This window comes from Leucopleurus acutus (assembly GCF_964270905.1).
Source record: "Leucopleurus acutus genome assembly, chromosome: 4".
NCBI classification, from domain to species: Eukaryota; Metazoa; Chordata; class Mammalia; order Artiodactyla; family Delphinidae; genus Leucopleurus; species Leucopleurus acutus.
This window is the reverse complement of record NC_139146.1, coordinates 110,941,241-110,961,659: the sequence shown is the minus strand read 5'-3', so window position 1 is coordinate 110,961,659 and position 20,419 is coordinate 110,941,241. Positions and strand designations below refer to the sequence as shown.

Genomic DNA, 20,419 nt, shown 5'->3' with positions numbered 1-20,419 from the left:
TCCGGACGCGCAGGCTCAGCGGCCATGGCTCACGGGCCCAGCCGCTCCGCGGCATGTGGGATCTTCCCGGACCGGGACACGAACCCGTGTCCCCTGCATCGGTAGGCGGACTCCCAACCACTGTGCCACCAGGGAAGCCCAGAAGTCCCCTTTTGAGTGGAGAACTCAAGAAATGCTGCAACACCAAGGTTCTTAATGACACAAGTGTGCTATGGAAAAACACGGGCATCTAGGATGCCAGCCAAGTCAGACTCATAAGAGTCTGATTTTGAATGCAAAGAAGCTTGTGCAATATGTTAACCAATTTGTTTCGCTTCCTCAAACATGTACAAGAGCAGGTATTTTATTTTTAAATGTCTGTGACAAAAGACTTAGAATTCTTTCAATACATACACATTTTAAAATTCTAATAAGAAAGCATTGTGTCGTAGTTTAAATGTCAGCAAGTTTCTCTTTAAGATACATAAAATAATGGTGCTTCTTACAACTTACAATTTTGTAAGTATAATATGCAATATGAAAATAGTGTGGTGTGAATATAGCTGACTGGGTTTTCTTTTCTCTATGTATTAAGCATGTATTAGGGTTCTCCAGAGAAACAGAACCAATAGGAGATATATATATCTCATATATCCTATGTATATGAGGAGATTTTATCATAGGAATTGGTTCAGGAGATTATGGAGGCCGAGAAATCCTGCAATCAGCTGTCTGCAAGGTGGAGAACTGGGGAAGCCAGTGGTATAATTCAGTCCAAATCTGAAGGCCTGAGGATCAGGAGTGCCAATGGCCCTTTTTTTTAAATATAAAACACCTCTAGTCCCATTCTTACAGCAAGCTCCAATTTTGCTATACCTAGTATTCCTATTACTTAGATAGTAAGATCAGATCCAGGAGTGCTTTAAGAGGGGATTTGGCTAAGGGGTAAAGGAAAATTAAGACGACGTGGGAACCTAATTGTGGAAAGTGTTACAGGAGAGGAAGTATAAAAGGATGACATGAAAACTAAGAACGAATTATGATACTTCACAACTTACTTTAAGGATACTTGAATCTTCCTCTTTTACCATTTTAATTGTGATATTTTTAAACATATAGAAAATAATGAAACATATCCATTTCCTAGATTTATTCAATATTAATTTTTACCTTTTTTGGTTTGTTTTAAAGAAATAGAATGTTAAGAGTATAACTGAAGCCCCACTCAGCCATTTTCTCCCTTTCTCAGGGATATCTACTATTTTGCAGTTGATGCCTATTATTCCTTTAGTTTTTTTTTTTTTTACTATATTTGTGCATGTATGTGTATGTGTGTGTGTGTGTGTGTGTGTGTAATAAAAGTACCATTGAGTATCTTAAAATTTTACATATAGGGTATCATTGTATATATCCTTTTGCTGACTATAACTCAACATTAGATTCTGGATAAATGAAGATTCTATCTTTTAACTGTTGTAATAGTTTCCCATTATTTATCCATAAATCCACAATTTATCATTACCCTACCGAAGAGCAGTTAGGTTTTTTCACTTTTTTTGCCATTTAAAAATCCTGCTATAAATATCCATGTGCAAGTTTTTGTGTGGGCCTGAGTTTTCAACTCCTTTGGGTAAACACCAAAGAGAATGATTGCTAAATCACATGGTAAACGTATGTTAAGTTTTGTAAGAAATCACCAAACTATCTTCCTTCTAGCTTCCCAGTTCCAAAGCCACACCCACAGTTCTAGGTATTTGGTATCACTCCACTTGCATTACCCAGATCTGTATTAGTTATCTATTGCTGCATAACAAAACACCACAAAATTTAGCGGCTTAAAGCAATGAACATCATTGCACAGTTTCTGTGGGTCAGGAATTTCAGGTGGCTTAGCTGGGGCTAGAGTATCCATTCCCCAAACGGCTTATTCATACAACCGTTAGTAAGAAGCCTCAGTTCGTCTCCAGCTCTTAGTAGGTGGTCTCAGTTCCTCAATTTAGGGAACTTTTCATAAGACTTCTTTAGTGTCCTCAGAACATGACAGCTGGCTTCCTTCAGGGTGAACAAGAGAGAATGCAAGGAGTCCAAAATGTCTTTTGTGACCTAATCTTGGAAGTCAGACACCATTACTTCTTTGGCTATATTCTACATGTTAGAAGCAAGTCACTAAATGTAACCCACAGTCAAGAGGAGGGGAATTAGGCTCCACCACTGGCAGGGAAGCGTATTGAAGAATATGTAGATCTATTTTAAAACTACCATACTACTTTTTTTTTTTAATTTAATTTATTTATTTGGCTGTGCCGGGCCTTAGTTGTGGCATGCAGGATCTAGTTCCCTGATCAGGGATTGAACCCGGGCCCTCTGCATTGGGAGCGCGAAGACTCAACCACTGGACCACTAGGGAAGTCCTCACACTACTTTTAAACTGAACAAAATGAGATGCCAGCTATAAAAACATTATATCCCATGTTTCTGATATATCATCTACCTTCTTGCACGCTCCACAGAAGTATTTTTTAAACTGTAGATTCCGTTCCATAAATAAACCATGAAATCAGTGTATAGTATCTCTGAAATCTGCACAGCATAGAAGCAGCAGAAGGGAGAGGGCTCATAGTTTTGTAATTCCAGATCTCCCTTTAATCTTTGTTTTAAACTGTCCTATAACATATGTATAACTTTTTAGTAATAGAGGAATAGATTATATGAAATTATATTTGTAAGGTCGGATCTTAACAAACGGCACCGCGAAACAGAGGAAAGCTTCAAGTGAGCTTTATTAGGGAGCGCTCCCGGGCGAGGTTCACTGGTCTGAGAGAAAGGGGCCAGAGAAGTCACACCTGGGCGAGGGTTGGGCAAGATTTTATAGGGGAAGAAGGGGAAGGGGTGTGGTGAATCTGGGAGGGCGCAGAGTATTCCTTATTTGGTGGTCTTGCAACTGCTGTTACTCGGGCTTTGCAAATGAGCAAATTAACACCTGGGTCTTAAATTTTACAGAAACACCAGGAAGAAATGGGAACAGAGGCTTGAAACTTTAGCCCAGTGACATGTAAGCCACAAAAATGGGAAAAGTCAGTGGAATCTAAAATATAACACAAATGAACCTATCTACGAAACAGAACTAGAGAAGAGATTTGTGGTTGCCAGGAGGAGGAGGGTGCAGGAAGGATGGATTGGGAGTTTGGGATTAGCAGATGCAAACTATTATATACAGGATGGATAAACAACAAGGTCCTACCGTATAGCACAGGGAACTATATTCAATATCCTGTGATAAACCATAATGGAAAGGAATATAAAAAAGCATATGTATACGTGTATAACTGAATCACTTTGCTGTACAGCATAAATTAACACATTATAAATCAACTATACTTCAATTTAAAAAATGGGTAAAAACCAGAGGTAGTGATGGTGTATTCTAGTTGGGGGAGGGGGCTGAAAAAAGCGAACTTTCCAAGTTGCCCCTACACCCTTACTCTACCTACGGACGACCGTGCTAACCATTAAAGAATGTTCCACCCTTATTAAGTCTGGTGATTTTCCTGAGCCTAACACCTTTTGTCTCCCAAACTGGGAACGCGAAAAGGTGAGGCTGCTTCAGGTTAATGATTGTGAAGGTGGAATTTGCATTCTGACAGTCTGGCTTTGAGGCTAGCTCACCAGCGATGTGACCTCGGGCAAATTACATAACACTCCTCATCAGGAAAACAGGGATGAGTCAGGAGAACGTTATCTCCTGGCTTGTTTTGATGGTCAAATGAGACAGAGTGGGCAAAACACTTTGCACATAAATGTTAGCTACCTTTTTAGCTTTTTTAAAGTAACTGAAAAGAAGTGGGACTGCTGAACTGAAAAAGCTCTCCTTCTCCTTATAAAATCCAGATAAACCTTTGAAGAACTTAAGAGCAAATGAGGCGGGGGTGGGAAGGCCCTTCCTACCGCAATAGGACTCTGCTGGCTCCCCCTTGGCCGCTGAAAACCATTTTCGTAAACGCCCTCCAGGCCGCAGATTACGCTCTCTCCGACCACGTGGGTGGGATGGGGCGGAGACTGGGAGGCCAGAAGCTAGCGGCCGCATTTAACGCCCTCGGGGCACCTGAAGCAGGGCGGCACCCTTGGCCGGGGGCGGGGGCGCGGCACGGAGCCACTGGGGCGAGAAGCGCAGATACTAGACTTGGGGAAGCGGCTCCCCTCACCATTCCGGGCCCCGCGTGAGTAGCCGGGCCAAGCGGCGCGCGGGCTCCGCCTCCAGCCCTCCCGGCTCCGCCCAGGCTCCGCCTCCTCCTCCTCGTCCTCCAGCGCTTCCCCAGGGCGCGGGCAGCGGTCCAATTGAGGCCAACCGAGTTATGAGAGCCGCCGGTCCGAGTGCGCGCATGGCGCTGGCTCTGCTGCTGCTGGCCGGGGCCGGGGTGTCGGCCGCCGCCTCGTCCTCCGCCCCGCCGCTCTTCAACGTGAGCCTGGACGCGGCCCCCGAGCTGCGCTGGCTGCCGGTGCTGCAGCACTTCGACCGCGACTTCTTGCGCGCCTCCATGGCGCGTATCATCGGGTGAGTGCAAGACAGGGGGAGCGGGCGGGGGTCGGAGAGCGGCAAAGCCCGGACGCTTGCTGCCCAACGTGCGTCAAACTGAGATTTGTGATCCTCCCCTCCCTCTCGGACAGCCTTGCCCTCTACCCCATGCCGCTCACCCCGGGCGTCTGGCGTGTGCAGGGGTGGCGGGGACCAGAGCTGGCATTTGCTAGTGCCCCAGGCAGCGCCGGAGCTGGGGATGATTCTACACAGCTGGTTTGACTTTCAAGTTCGGTGTCTCCAGTGGCACGCCAGTCCACCAGCCATTCTGGATCAGGGTGGCGCGCGGGTTGTCGCCCGGGCTGTCGCCCCGGCTGGCTGCTCAGCTACCGAGTAGGGGACGCAGCCCCGCACCCCTAGCAGGCCTCATGGGCCCCCAGGCCCACCCTTTTGGGGACCACTCTCCGTCGCCCTACTTCCCCCTCTCGGAGTGTTCTTTTCTCGGGACGCTGCGTTTTGGGTGATGCCGGCTGGACCTGGACTGTGAGCTCTCTGGGTAAGCGAGGCACCTAGAACTCGCCCCTAAGGATGAGAGAGCTTTAGGTAACCTCTCTCCCAGTACACATACACGCACCCCTCCGAACCTCTGAGCAGATCAGACACTCTCGTGGTTCTTCATTTCTAGGGATACTGTCCCCAAGTGGGTCCTCGCCTTGATCCGAAAGGCGGTCTGGGAGCTGGAGCTCTTCCTGCCCCAGCCCTTCACCGACGAGATCCGCGGCCAGTGCGACGCTCTGAACTTAACCCTGGCCGACTGCATCCTCCTTAACCTGGCCTACGAGTCCACAGCGTGAGTGACCCGCGCTAGCGCGGATTAATTTGAGACTTGACCCGGATTCCTGCCACATCTGAGTGGGAGGAGACATGTTTTCAGTGTAATAAAAGCAGGGTGGTTACCGGGCTGCCCAGAAACCTCCAGTGCTTCCTCTTTGCTTCTCTGGGTAAAACTGAGCAGCAGATTATAAACTTCGAGAAGGAAAGCAGCTTCTCTGACCTCAACACTGAACTGTTCCTCTACCTGAAGTCCCCTTTTCTCCCTTCACCAATCCAGGTAGCATCCCACTTTTGAAACTCTGCTCGACATGTACTTTCCCAGGAAGGTCTTGGAATAATCCCACTCACGTTAATCCAATGACTGCCCAGCCTTATAATGCAGGGGGCTGTCCCAGCATTCATTTGTCACACTGCATTTAACTTTCCATGTTCATCATGGCTAGCGATCATGATTCCTCTTTCTCAGCCTGTTGCCTCCAGTGCTGGGGTCACAGGCTACACTGTTATGGCTAGTAGGGGCAAGCCAGTATATGGTACCCGGAGTGGACATGATCAGCTGTGGCACACACAGGGGAAAGCAATACGGAGTGTGTGGTTGATCCCAGGCAAAGTGCAGGGAGAGCCTCTGTTGGCTCAGTAACAGGTCCTGGAATTAAGAGAGCTTTGACTTGGTTTCTGTCTTCAGGACTTACTGTTTTGCCACCAGACCAGACTCATTAGTAACATCTTGTAGATAGTTAATAGCTTCTCCCTGCCGAAAGATGTTTAAAAAATTTTTTTTCCTGTGGATAATGAAACTTTACTGCCTGCTGCCAGCTTCCCAGAACATCTAGGTAGAGTAGGTTAAGAAGCACTGTGACTGCCTTCCTCTTCAGGGAAATGTTTTAAGACACAGATGTATTAAAGGGCCCTTCAATTGACCTAAGTTAATATTGCCATTCCTCGTCTCCTACCCCATCTTTTTCCTATTCTGACATGTGGTTTTCTCAGTGAAAAAATCAATTTATTTTCATTTTCCTCTTCCTTTGTTGGAGTCACTGTATTCAAATCAACTAGAGCAAAAATTCTAGTAAAAAAACATTCTAACTTTTGGATTTGATATTAAGGTATATACTGAATCGCCTGGCAAGAAGAAGCACCATCAGACTCCACTAGCATTAACAAAGGAAATGTTTTGTCCTCATTTCTGGTATAAGGCTTTTTGAATCAGATTAAGTAAGACTAGCGACGCTTTATTGAGCCTACTGGGTATGAGGCACTGGAGATTGTATTGCCTTTTGTGATGTGGAAACCAAGCCTCAGAGGGGACAATTTGCTGAAAGTCAGATGCATGGTGAGTGGTCAGAGTTGCTGCTAAAAGCACATGTCCCCAGCACAGTGCAGTGCATCTCCCAAAGCAGAGCCTGGCTCCCTAGTAGTTCCCTGTGCTGTGGGCCACCTCACACCAAAACATTTGGGCATGACATGAAAGAATTGTTGTCTCTCCAATTTTGAAAAATCACCTTTGAGAGTCTACAGACTTTGCTTTAGCTACTTCCAGTGTTTGATCAGTTTGCTTCTTGACGTGAACTCTTTGAAAATCAGAGACCTTGGAAAAAATTAAAACGTGACCAAGCTTCCTTTTTTAAACAAAGAGAAAAAGAGGAAACATTTGTTTTCTCTTAATTATAAAGACAATATGTAATCATAGAAAATTAGTAAATACAGAAAAGTATAAAGAAAATTAACCACAATCCTGTTAATCAGAAATGACTATCCATCCTTCAGGATATTTCGTGTGTGTGTGTGTGTGTGTGTGTGTGTGTGTACATATCTTTCCCCTGTCCCAGAATTGGACATGGTATATTCAAGTACTTTTTACATAACATTACATATTCACAGAGAATATGGACCTTTAGACCTCTTAACAAACCTCTTCGTCTTTTCCTCAAAATATATCTCTCTGGCTGGGAGTTCTTAAAAGATCCTTTTCTCTTATTAGCTCTCTGCAGGGAGCTTTAAGGGGGACAGGAAAAGTGGCAAGCTCCTAAATAGTTCACCCTTTTTCCAAGGAGACAAAGTGAAACAATTTGTGGAGCAAAATAGTTAGCTGCCATGGTGTTTGCTCTGAGAAATCCAAAGAAGAGAGAGTTGAGCTTGAGCCAACCTTGAATGGTGTATTAAATAGACTACATACTGCCAAGCAGAGGACTAAGCAAAGTTCAATGAACTCGCTGAGCCCAGAATGAGTCCGTTTCAGATTTAGATTTAGGATGAAATTCGCATTCAGTATGTTTTCAATGTCCTGTGTGCTGAGGGCAGAGGTGTAGTAATACTGAACGAACGCTGTTGTGTCCAGTTGTCTTTTTCATCTTGAATTATGATCCACAGGGATTATATAGCATATGTGTCTGTTATAAGGAAGAAAACTGTTCTACTTTGAGGACTTATTTTTATTATTTATTTATTTATTTTTTTTGCGGTACGCGGGCCTCTCACTGTTGTGGCCTCTCCCGTTGAGGAGCACAGGCTCCGGACGCGCAGGCTCAGCGGCCATGGCTTACGGGCCCAGTCGCTCCGCGGCATGTGGGACCTTCCCGCACCGGGGCACGAACCCGTGTCCCCTGCATTGGCATGCGGACTCTCAACCACTACGCCACCAGGGAAGCCCGAGGACTTATTTTTAAAATGAAAAACTCATTTCCTTTTTCTTGTTCACTTATGTTGAATTTTTCCCTTTTCCCAGATTCTGCACCAGTATTGTGGCTCAGGACTCCAAAGGCAACATTTATCATGGCCGGAATCTGGATTACTCTTTTGGAAATTTCTTACGCAAGTTGACAGTGGATGTGCAGTTCATAAAGAATGGGCAGGTATAATCTGTACAGTGTAAGATTCAGAAATCAGAGAGACTTGCTAACCCAAGTTAGTTGTCACTTGGATGGTCTGCAGCTTAACTGTTTTCAATTTAAGATACAAAAAAATCACCCTCCTGGAAAAACAAAACCACGAGGGAGATTTACATCAATTATGCTTGTAGAAACAAGGGTCATTTATTATTATTGAGAATCTACTTACAGAGGTCAATCACTTTTCCCTAGGGAAATTTCTATGGGTGTATGATTGGTCTCCATTTATGATGCTAAACCAGCTCTTTCCTTTGCTTTCCCACATTCAGGCTGCTTCTAGAATAGAGGGGCTGGGTAGTGTAAATGTCTAGGAACACCTCATTTGGGGACCTGACAGTCCTGGCTTTGAAGTTTGCTTCTGTCACTTCCTTTGTGAACTTGGGAAATTACTTAAACCCATTTTGCAGATTACAGCCCAGAGAGGTTAATAACTACTTTATGGAGATAGTTATAAAGGTTAAATGAAGTAATCTATGCAAAGCATATGGTAGATGCTTGATAAATAGTGGCCAAATAATAAATAGTCCTTCACTCTAAAAGTATAATTGACCCACACTGCTCTTATTTTTTTTTACTCTTATTTTTGATCTTTAAGAAATTATACATATACATCATTTTATTTTCATCATAGTTCCTTTAAACGTACAACCTAGTATGTACTATTGTCACATTTCTATGTAAATATCTAGAGAGATAGCAGTAATCAATGTTCATTGTGTACACAACGCATGTCATTGCATGAAACAGAACAGAGAATGCAAAAGTCAGATCTTGGCTTTGGGGGGGACACTGTTTAAGGACTTTATTTAGTTTGTTCTTTGCATTTAGGAGTTGAGTCACAAATACTAGAAACTCATTTACGAAATACTCAGGTGGTCGTCTGCTTTTACAAACAAAAACTTTCTCATAAAACACTCAAACGGTACAGAAATATTTAAGGTGAAAGTTTCTGCTTTCTCAATTTCGTTCCTTTACTTCACCACTGTTACCAATTTAATTTGTAGTTGAAGATTTACTTCAAAAATGGTTTTAAGTGGTAGCAATGACAGAATATCCGTGAAAATAAGTTCTGAAAGGACATCTGCTAAAATGTTCGTAATTATTACTGAATAATAATAGGGGACAACAATTATTTTTACTACTTTATGCTTTTCTCCATTATTCGACAATGAGCAAAAATTCTTAAAAATCGGCAAAAGGTTAAATGCAATAAGAGTAATTTCACCTGTTCCCGCTAGACTCGCCCTAACTAACAGGTGTTGCTTCCTTTGTTTCTGTTGCTCCTGGAGCTCTTATGGGAAATGGTCTATTGGTGTGGCTTATCTCAGTGCTTAGGCTATTATTACCGAATTTAACAGTTTACACTTGGGTATTGTCTTTCTGCTGAGGGCTCCTGGCTAATAAATTGCTTTGCTAAATTAAGAACAGGTTATTCATCCAATAATGAAGCCCTTATTCTTATCTAGCGTTCATCGTTTTTAAAAGTATTTTCAGATACAGGACCTCCTTTGATCTTCACGATAGCCCTGCGAGGCAGGCTTAAGTCAACATTTCTATCCTCATTTTTCAGATGAAAGGGCTGAGACTTACAGAGACTAACTTGCTCCACTGTCACAGGAGGAGATGAGGCAGAGGTGGGACAAAACCCAGGCCTTCAGCCTTCAAGTAGCTGTCTCCCCAAAACTCAGATTGTAAATCACAGTCTCCCGCCCCACCTAGGGCTTTGTTTATGTTAACTGACCTGGCACAGACGGTTGGAAAGATAGACATTTAGAAATACAGTTTTTCAGAGCTACAAGATACAATATCTTACAAATAATATAATTATTTGTAGTTACGTGTTATAAAATATCTTGGAAGCTACCAGGGATTTTGATTTTTGTAACTTTAATTTACTGACTCTTTGAGAGTAACACTGATGTGAGGGTTGGTGTGCCATGTGACTGAAGTGACTGTGTGATCACTTTTTCCCCTATAGTTATGTTTTATAAGGGCTTTAGTAGTGAGGTAGACTTATTTCTGTTTTACTGCCATGAATGGAAATGGGGAGAATTCATGGAAGACCCTCATTGAGTCTCGGGGAAGAGGTCATTTATGAAATTAAGACCATTGCATTTTCCCCTTGTAATTTAGCCACTTTATTTTACAACCAGACGAGGTAGAAATAAACAATTAAATGAAAAGTTACTGACTTAAAATTCAGCTTTCTAGGGAAAAAGTAAGCTAGGCCCGTTCATTTCTCAAAATACGAAAGTATTAGTTCATCTTTACTGAGCCATGTGAGCTGGGTGTCTGGTATCTGAAATAACTGATAGAGTTTGTTTTTCTCCTCAGGGATATAGTGGTGTCTTGTAATCATTAGAGTTCACTTCCTTCATTTAAAGTGGGAGCAAAGCCAAAAAAAGAAAAAAGAAAGAAAGAAAAAAAACAGTGGGTGTGAGCCCTACAACTCATGGAATAACCATGAGGATTAAATGAAAGATGTATGTAAAATAATTTTTTAATATTTAAAATTTAAATTTGATTATTACCGAACAAACAGTCTCACTTGTTTCCCCTTACTTCACAGAGCTTGTGAGATGCATGATATTAATCTCTTATAATCGAGTCAACGTGAGTTTCTAAATGGAAGCCCATTTGCTACTTCTAGGATAGAGCTTCTTTTTTCTGCGAGCTTATTGATCCCTTCTCAAAATAATGTTTCGTAAATACATCAAATAAAGTTACGAGATTGCGAAGAAACCAGTTACGTTGAAATACAGCCATTTCAATGTTATACTTTTTCTTAACACATTAACTGGTAAAACTTAGCAGTGGGTCTAGAAACTACCATAAATTCAGAGTAGTGGTAAGTATGAATGATATTTCAAGATATGTATGTATACCATATCAACATAGGGATGATGCCATCATGTATGTGAAAATACATGAGTCACAGGCACTTACAGAGGGAGTAAAATTTCAGTTAGAGGCTAGTGAAAATAAAGATGTACCTTTTTTTTTTTTTTTCCATCTGAGGTCACAGATCCCCTTGACTTCTATCCATGGACCCCCAAAGTTAAATCTTCTAGAAGGCTATTTCAGAGTTTTTATTCTATTATGTTGGAACTTGTAAGAGAAAAAAATCCATGAAATTGTGGGACAAAACAGGTGATTTCAATGTACATTGGGTTGGCGTGTTGAGATGATGCCTTATCTCTTGATTCCAGATTGCTTTCACGGGAACCACCTTTATTGGCTATGTAGGATTATGGACCGGTCAGAGCCCACACAAGTTTACTGTTTCTGGCGACGAACGAGGTAATCAAAACAAACTCCCGAGCACTTTCAGCCCTATCCCTGTTCAGTTTTATCCAAGTACTTCATTCACTCACCCAACAGAACGTATGGAACACCTTCCATGCTACATGCTTCCATTCTAGTGGGGGAAGGTGGGCAGTGTGCAAGTAAGCAATGAAGATTATTTCAGCTAGTGATAAATGCTACCAAGAAAGTAAAACAGGAAGATGTGATAGAGAATGAAGGAGGGCGTGCAGCAGGTACTGCAGGTATGAGGTCAGGGAAGGCCTGACCCACATGATCCAGGTGGGCAGAAGTTAGGGGAGGACCATCCCTGGTGCATTCCAGAAGCAAAAGACTGTGTAACGTGGTTACAGGATGGAGTAAGTGGGGAGTGACAGTAGAGACAGAGAGGAAGGCTGAGGCCGTGGTGCAGGGTCATGAGGGGGAGTTTGGGTTTTAAGCCAAATGGAAGCCCTAGGAAGAGTTTAGGCCAGGGAGTGAACAGATCTGTTTTACCTTTATATTCTTAACTATCATTGGCTGCTTTGTAGAGACTAGATCATGTTGGGTTAAGATGGAAGCAGAAGACTGGAAGCTATTGCAGTAATCAGAGGATATATGGTGGCATTACACAAGTAAAACACTTTAAGGTTTTCTGTGCACTTACTCCTAAGTTTTCTCATTAGACCCTCACAACAGTCCTATTAGATAGGCTGGGTTGATATTATTAACTGCATCATTATGCAAAGGAGGAAACTAAGGCTGCAAGATAAAAGGACAGCTGGTTGATGGGAGAGATGGTTCTCAAATTGATCTCCTGGGTCCTTGCCTGGTTGCTCTATTAAATAACCCCACTGCCATCCCCTAAATCTCAGGGGACACCACTCAGTTTCCCAATATGTGGGAAACCCTGAGATAAGCCAGCTCTGGTCTCTGTCTTCAGGAATTGCAACTGAATAAAGGAGAAAGACAGGTACATGGAGTCTCTTAAAGTGTAGTGTCAGTCATCTGATGAACCCCTGATCAACTTGTTGTTTCCTTTGATGTATTCTTATCTTTTTACATAGGCTGGACCAGGAAGATGCTGGTTAAGGATATATTATTGTCCAAGGGACTCAGTTCTTTATCCTCATGTATTTCTTCATCATTTTCTCAAATGTCAGCTGTGAGTGAGACTAATTCTCAACCATGGTACCCAAACCACAGCGTGACAGTTCCTGAAGTTTTACAGAGAATGACTGTAAACATGTGTAAACAAAATTATTTAACTGATAGCTATGGTATGAGCAGTTTAAAAGTTACTGAGTTATTCTTTTACTACACATTTAATTAAATACTGTCAAATTTCTTAAAAAAACTTTTTTTAACCTTAAGCTAATGAAAGCTAGTTATATCTTTAGTCTGCGAAGACTGAGTTAAAATGCCTGAACAATAAAATAACATCTCTTCTTTAATAGCAATAATTAAGATCCTCAATTAAGTTTCTGGATATTATGGAGAGAGGGCCAACAGTGCCTTTAGTATATGAATAAGGATAAGAAAAGGAGGAGGACTAACAAATGGCATAGAGTGTGGGAGACCTAACCACCTGCGGATAAGATCTCAGACCCCAGAACCAGGCTGCCTGGGTTTATACCTTGGTGCTGTCACTTGCTAGCTGGTGATCACGACCAGGGTGCTTAACCTTTCTGTGCTTCAGTTTCTTCATCTGAAAAACAGACGATAATAACCACTGTAGGATGAAATGAGTCCGTGTATGTAAGGTATCTAGAGCAATGCCTGGCACAGAGCAAGGGCCATAGACGTATTTGTCATTGTTGTCACATCTCTGGGCTGGTCCTCTTCTGAGCCCCAGATTGAAGTGTCCAACTACCTGCTCAGCATCTCCACGTTGATGTCTCCTAGGCATCCCAAACCTAACATGTTCAAGCACATCTCTTGCTCTTTTCTTTTCCCCTTTTCCTGCCCTTAGTAACCTCCTCCACCCAAAGTTACACCTCTCCTAATTTTCCGTGTCTCAGGGAATTGCACTTCTCAACCAATTGCTACCAGGAGAATTCTTTGACCCCTCGTTCCCTAAGTTTTGTCAGCTCTACCACCAAAACGAGACTCTCCGTGTCCGTTCTCTCCACCTTCCCTGCTAGGCTCTCACACCTGTGTTGCTGCCTCGCTGTCCATCTGATCTCCCCACTACTGTTCTCACCCTCCTGTACTTTCTCCACCCTGCAGCTGCACGATCAGGTTGTTCCCTTGCTTAAAACCTACCATGACTTGCCATTTCTTCTTCTTTTTTTAAAAAATATTTATTTATTTATTGGCTGCGTAGTTGAGGCACACGGGATCTTTTGTTGCAGTGCGTGGGCTCTTGGTTGTGGTACGTGGGCTCCTCTCTAGTTGTGATGCACGGGCTCCAGAGCCCAAGGGCTCAGTAGTTGCAGCGCACGGGCTTAGTTCCCCCACGGCATGTGGGATCTTAGTTCCCCCACGGCGTGTGGGATCTTAGTTCCCCGACCAGGGATCAAACTTGTGTCTCCCGCATTGCAAGGCGGATTCTCAACCACTAGACCACCAGGGAAGTCCCTGACTTTTTATTTCACGTGACAAATCCAGAGCCCTGACTCTGACCTCAAAACTCTACGTGATCACCTCCAGCACCTCATTTTATGCTTCTCCTTCTCCCGCACTCCACCTGGACCTCACTGGCGTTCTTTCTTTTCTTGACAGCTGCCAAGCTTGTCCCTGCCTTAGGCTTGACACCTATGCCTTCTGTCTGGAATGCTCTGCCCACCTTAGCTAGATGTCCACAACTCAGAGGGGCTATCCTTACTCTCCTCTCAGAGGAGTCCTCTCTTGTCACTCATGATTACATTCTTGTTTTACTTTATTATGGTTATCAAAACCTTGTTATTTAATGGTACACTAGTTTCTTCTGGTTACTGTTAAATTCCAAGGGTCTGGACCAAGTCTGGATATGGTGGCTAGTAGATGCTTATTTCTTGAATGAAATGCTTATTCCTTGAATGAAAATTTTTCTTTGGAAATAAATCCCCTACAGATAATTTTAAAGATGTTAAAAAGCATTAAAAAAAAATAGGGGCTTCCCTGGTGGCGCAGTGGTTGAGAGTCCGCCTGCCGATGCAGGGGACACGGGTTTGTGCCCCGGTCCAGGAGGATCCCACATGCCGCAGAGCGGCTGGGCCCGTGAGCCATGGCCACTGAGCCTGCGCGTCCGGAGCCTGTGCTCCTCAACGGAAGAGGCCACAACAGTGAGAGGCCCGTGTACCGCAAAAAATAAATAAAAAAATGAGCCCAAATCTTACGTAAAGTTCTGAAATATATATGTGCTCTACAGTCTTCCAAATACTGTGTTTTTTTATAAATTTATTTTTTTATTTTTATTTATTTTGGGCTGATTTGGGTCTTTGTTGCTGCACCTGGGCTTTCTCTAGTTGTGGCGAGCGGGGGCTACTCTTCGTTGCAGTCCACAGGCTCTAGGCGTACAGGCTTCAGCAGTTGTGGCTCACGGGCTCTAGCGCAGGCTCAGTAGTTGTGGCGCACAGGCTTAGTTGCTCCACTGCAGGTGGGATCTTCCCGGACCAGGACTCAAACCTGTGTCCCCTGCATTGGCAGGCGGATTCTTAACCACTGCGCCACCAGGGAAGCCCTTCCAAATACTGTTGGGTCACTTTTCTTATTAGCTACATAATTTCATTTTGCATGAAGTAATATAATAGAATGATTTCCTTTAACATAATTATCATTGTTTCCAGGTAAAAGACTATACATACACACCCACACATACACACATATGAAATACATATATACACACATATACACTCACACATATACATATACATGTTTATATGTTGCCATACAATTTGGGCTTCATCTTTGAAAATTGGTTGCTAATAAAATCACTCTTCATCCACCACCATTTCTCCCACATCAACTTGTACTATGGGAAAGAAACAAGATTTAGGAATTTTAAAACGTGGCTGTGGGGCAGCAACTCGAGCATATACTTATTGTTCCATCCTTGGCAGATAAAGGCTCGTGGTGGGAGAATATGATTGCCGCCCTTTTTCAGAGACACTCACCGGTCAGCTGGCTTATCCGCACTGTGAGTATTTTTCCTGTCGAGCCCACCTCACCCTAATGTCATGTTCTAAACTGTGTTCATGTTGTGATGCTGTGTCATTTAACAATGTTGTTTCTAATGTAAGAAGCTCCTGACAAGAATAAGCATTTAAAGGTTTACAAAATGCCTGTCACCTTTTTTGATAATAAGTACCAAAGATAAAGTGGGACACTAGTTAAAGTGTTAAGGACAGATTTTTATCAGTAGTATAGTATTGCAATAGGGAAAAGTGTCCAGCGTGAATGGAACTTAACTTCTACTTGACTGAGTATTTTAAAGGGAGAATGAGGGAATGGGGAGGGGGTGAGGGGAGCACAGTAGAGTCACAGAAGTGAAAAATTAGCAAAAGTAGAAAGGAGGGAGTTGTCCATGTGAAGTAAGTCAGCCTCCTACCCTCCCGCAGAGACTGCGACATAGGGGCCCTATCTTCAGGTATTAGCTGTAAAGTCTTTGGGAAGCCTTGAGTTTTTTCAGGCAGACACTATAAGGGGGCTACAGTCATCATAAGAACGTGGCCTTGAGCTGTCAGAAGCTGTGATAGTGTTTGTCCAAGTCTATAGGTTGAGGTTAAGGCATAGTTGAGAAGAGGGCTCCAGGAGCCTGGATAGAGTTCGGTCAAGAAGAGAATCTTTGTCATAAGCTAGAGTTTCCACAATAGCTAATTGAGATAAAAGAGGATATGTTTTTCTACAGATATAGATGTGCCCTCCTTTTAGAATCTCCAATTGCAGATATCTTAATCTCCATTTGCAAGTATCTGAATTAGCAAAACAAATGCGTTAGAAGGTAGCTCTACACACAACAAAAGGAACATCAGCTTTAGGTTTGCTATTAGTCCACATATAACTTGTAATCTGACCACAGAAAGCACATTTTCAGGAGCACATCTCTGGTGAAAGGATCTGGCCCTGCCTGGGTTTAGCCTTTTTGGCCCTTCCTTGTCCTGCTCTAAATGATCAAGACCCTGTGAACTTGAAATTCTCCTAAACTTTTTTTCTTATATAAATTTTTTTATTTATTTACTTTTGGCTGTGTTGGGTCTTCGTTGCTGCGTACGGGCTTTCTCTAGTTGCGACGAGCGGGGGGCTACTCTTCGTTGCGGTGCACGGACTTCTCATCATGGTGGCTTTTCTTGTTGCAGAGCACGGGCTCTAGGCGCATGGGCTTCAGTAGTTGCAGTGCATGGGCTTCAGTAGTTGCAGCACACGGGCTCAGTAGTTGTGGCTCGTGGGCTCTAGAGTGCAGGCTCAGTAGTTGTGGCGCACAGGCTTAGTTGCTCCGCGGCATGTGGGATCTTCCCGGACCAGGGCTCGAACCCTTGTCCCCTGCATTGGCAGGCAGATTCTCAACCACTGTGCCACCAGGGAAGCCCTCTCCTAAACATTTTACTTAAATATTCCCTAAAGATGTTGACAAACTATGCATCTTTCACATATTTTTCTTTCTTTTTTTTTTTTTTTGCGGTACGCGGGCTTCTCACTGTTGTGGCCTCTCCCGTTGCGGCGCACAGGCTCCAGACGCACAGGCTCAGCGGCCATGGCTCACGGGCCCAGCCGCTCTGCGGCATGTGGGATCTTCCCGGACCGGGGCACGAACCCGTGTCCCCTGCATCGGCAGGCGGACTCTCAACCACTGTGCCACCAGGAAAGCCCTCAGTGTTTTTTTTTGAAGCTGAATATTTGGAAAGTGATCCCCTTAACCATCCACGCTGCAGACCTATGGAAGTGTTGATGAAGCCCAGTTCAGCTCGATGTTCTAATGCAGCACGCCGTCTTTCATCTCCAGCCCTTTGCCAGTCTATCCCATTGAGCTACAACTCTCTTCCCCACGCCCACTCCCAACCCCACAACCGCCGTTTTCTCTGGTCTGACTTCTGTTTGTCTCTCTGACCTCAGCTCATGCGATACCTCCCTGAGGGACCTTCTCAATGGTCTGGGTAAGGATGAGTCCCCTGCTGTGACTTCCACAGCATCTCCTTCTCCTGTGTTGACACTTATCACATTGTGTCACTATTGCCTGTTGGCTTGACTTTCATCTTTGGAAGCCTGGGGAGAGCAAGGACTGGGTCCATCATATTCACGGCTCTGTTCCCACAGCAGCACAGTGCCTGGCACATAACAGGCATTCAGGAAATATCTGCTAAAAGAACAAATGAATGAAGAAACATGGGGAGATCTTTGCGAGGGTGATCTGCCTCGAAATCATGCAGGCTGTGTTTGGTGAGCCGGGTCTCTCACCAAAGAGAACTTGTCAAAGTTCTCTTCTTTTGTGAGAAAAACGCTGCTGCTGTTGGCTTTCCATCGAGGCTTCTTCCATCTCAGGAGCCCTGATGACAAGAGAATGCGGTCAGAGCAGTTCAAGATTATAGCCATGGCTTAATAGAGCAGGAGAATGTGCTTTGGACCAGCTGTCCGTCAGTTGGTGTGGATCACTGCCGCGTATGATGATGCTAATGCAGGTTTGTTTGGTTTTTTTGTTCAGACCCTGAGTGAATCAGAGAACTTTGAAGCAGCTGTTTACGAATTGGCCAAGACTCCCCTTATGGCTGATGTTTATTACATTGTTGGTGGTACATTCCCCCAGGAGGGAGTGGTCATCACAAGGAACAGAGATGGCCCAGCAGACATATGGCCTCTAGATCCTTTAAATGGAGCGTGAGTAGAATTAAAGGCTCTGGTCATTTTGTATCAGTAATCTTTTTTTTTTTCTTTAATTGGTGAAACTAGAGGTATTTTTTTATTTTTCTATACTTTTTCTTTAGCTATGTCCCAAATGACCTTGGCTAAGACAAGATGATGTGCTGTGTTGCAGGTGGTTCCGAGTTGAGACAAATTATGACCATTGGAAGCCAGTGCCTAAGAGAGATGACCGAAGGTAGTCTCTAAACACTTTCTGGTTTGCAGTGTTTTCTTGCTGTCAAGAGAATGTGCCCCTCTTGCTACGGGAACTGGAGAGGACTATAGGTGCTGTCCCCTCCCAGAAAATGTACCTTAGCCCTTGGCCAGGATGGGAGAGTGTGGTATGTGGTGGAGAGCATGGCAAGGAGCTTCTTGGCAGATGGCTGGGTGTTGGGAAGACAAGGTTGGTTCTGGCCTTCAGGGTCAGGAGTTCTAGATTCCAGCACTAGCTCTGCTGATGACTCACTGGGTGGCCTCTTGGGCCTCTGTTCACCCATCTGTAAAAGGAAAAGATGGAACAAGGTTCATGGTTTTCTATGTAAGACTTTTTGGGAAGGAAAACATTTCCCTGCACTTAAATAAATAAACTTTGGGGGGGCTTTAATTTCCCTTCTAATTTTGAAAATTCTATAATTATAAGTCAGTGCGTCCCCAAAAGGCAAGTAGTTATATATTTTTCCTTGGCTTTACTGACCCGTGTGTTTGGTGGCAACTGTTCAATTCACAGAAAACATTTTCATCATCCTGGCTTCCTTGAGCAGACGGGGTTGAATTAATTCCACCACGGTGGTTTGAGACAAGGTAGCAAACATGCATGGGGGCCAGAATCTGTTTGGGGGAAAGGGAGATAATGAGGCTAGGCCTTGCATTGAGCCTGCCAAAATGAGAGCTTGTGGGATTCGGAGTTTCCTGAAGTACCAAGTGACCTTTGACCTTTGTCCTTACAGAACACCTGCCATCAAAGCTCTTAATGCCACGGGCCAGGCAAACCTCAGCCTGGAGACGCTCTTTCAGGTAACTTGTGTCACGATGTCCAGCTTTTACCCAGGATGTTTGGTGTCTTTCTCAATAGTGATTTAAAAAAAAAAAAAATTCTTCCGAAATCAAGCAATATTAAAGTAGGTTTTACCTGGTTGAAAACATTTAAAAGGAAAGCATTTTCTGAACTTGTAACCATTTAGATTATAGTATCATCTTCACCTGAGTTTTTCTGCATGTTAAAAAAAGCATAGTTGTAACGTGTTCATTTGTTTAAAAGAAAAAAAAGGTTTCAAAAGTCTAACTCTGTCACCCCAAGATACACCAAAGTGTTCAGTGGTTATTTTATTCCTATTGATATTCTGCATGTATTTCTCCTACCTTTTAATAGTCTTTTATTTATTATTATTATTTTACTGAGGTATAGTTGGCGTACAACGTTACATAAATTTCAGATGTACAACATAGTGATCTACAATTTTTAAAGGTTATATTCCATTTATAATTATTATAAGATATCGGCTGTATTTCCTGTGTTGTACCATATAATATATTTGTAGCTAATTTTATACATAGTAGTTTTGGTTTTGGTTTTTTTTCCGCTGCGTTGGGTCTTTGTTGCTGCGCACGGGCTTTCTCTAGTTGCGGCGAGTGGGGGCTACTCTTCGTTGTGGTGCGCGGGCCTCTCATTGCAGTGGCTTCTCTTGTTGCGGAGCACAGGCTCTAGGGCACATGGGCTTCAGTAGTTGTGGCACGCAGGCTCAGTAGTTGTGGCTCACAGGCTCTAGAGCGCAGGCTTAGTAGTTGTGGTGCATGGGCTTAGTTGCTCCGTGGCATGTGGGATCTTCCCGGACTGGGGCTTGAACCCGTGTCCCCTGCAGTGGCAGGCAGATTCTTAACCACTGCACCACCAGGGAAGTCCCTATACATAGTAGTTTGTATCTCTTAATCCCATACCCCTAATTTGCCCCTCCCCTCCTCTTTCTCTCCCACTAGTTTGTTCTCTATATCTGTGAGTCTGTTTCTGTTTGCTGTATATATTCATTTGTATTGTTTTTTAGATTCCACATATAAGTGAGAGCATACAGCATTTGTCTTTCTGTCTGACTTACTTCACTAAGCATATTGC

At 43.6% G+C, this 20,419-nt stretch overlaps 1 protein-coding gene across 5 annotated transcripts in view; it reads left to right on the top strand.

Annotated features, from left to right (window-relative positions):
- The first annotated feature begins 4,130 nt into the window (after positions 1-4,130).
- NAAA (N-acylethanolamine acid amidase) overlaps positions 4,131-20,419 on the top strand; it is a 29,651-nt gene continuing 13,362 nt past the window's right edge. For all 5 annotated transcript variants that reach the window (XM_082838250.1, XM_082838252.1, XM_082838251.1 and 2 more), the window contains exons 1-8: positions 4,131-4,531; positions 5,178-5,342; positions 8,052-8,178; positions 11,424-11,514; positions 15,540-15,616; positions 18,116-18,288; positions 18,446-18,508; positions 19,260-19,326. In XM_082838250.1, coding sequence (XP_082694376.1) covers positions 4,332-4,531; positions 5,178-5,342; positions 8,052-8,178; positions 11,424-11,514; positions 15,540-15,616; positions 18,116-18,288; positions 18,446-18,508; positions 19,260-19,326 — 963 coding nt within the window. In that variant the 5' untranslated portion in view covers positions 4,131-4,331. The remainder of the gene's footprint in view (positions 4,532-5,177; positions 5,343-8,051; positions 8,179-11,423; positions 11,515-15,539; positions 15,617-18,115; positions 18,289-18,445; positions 18,509-19,259; positions 19,327-20,419) is intronic.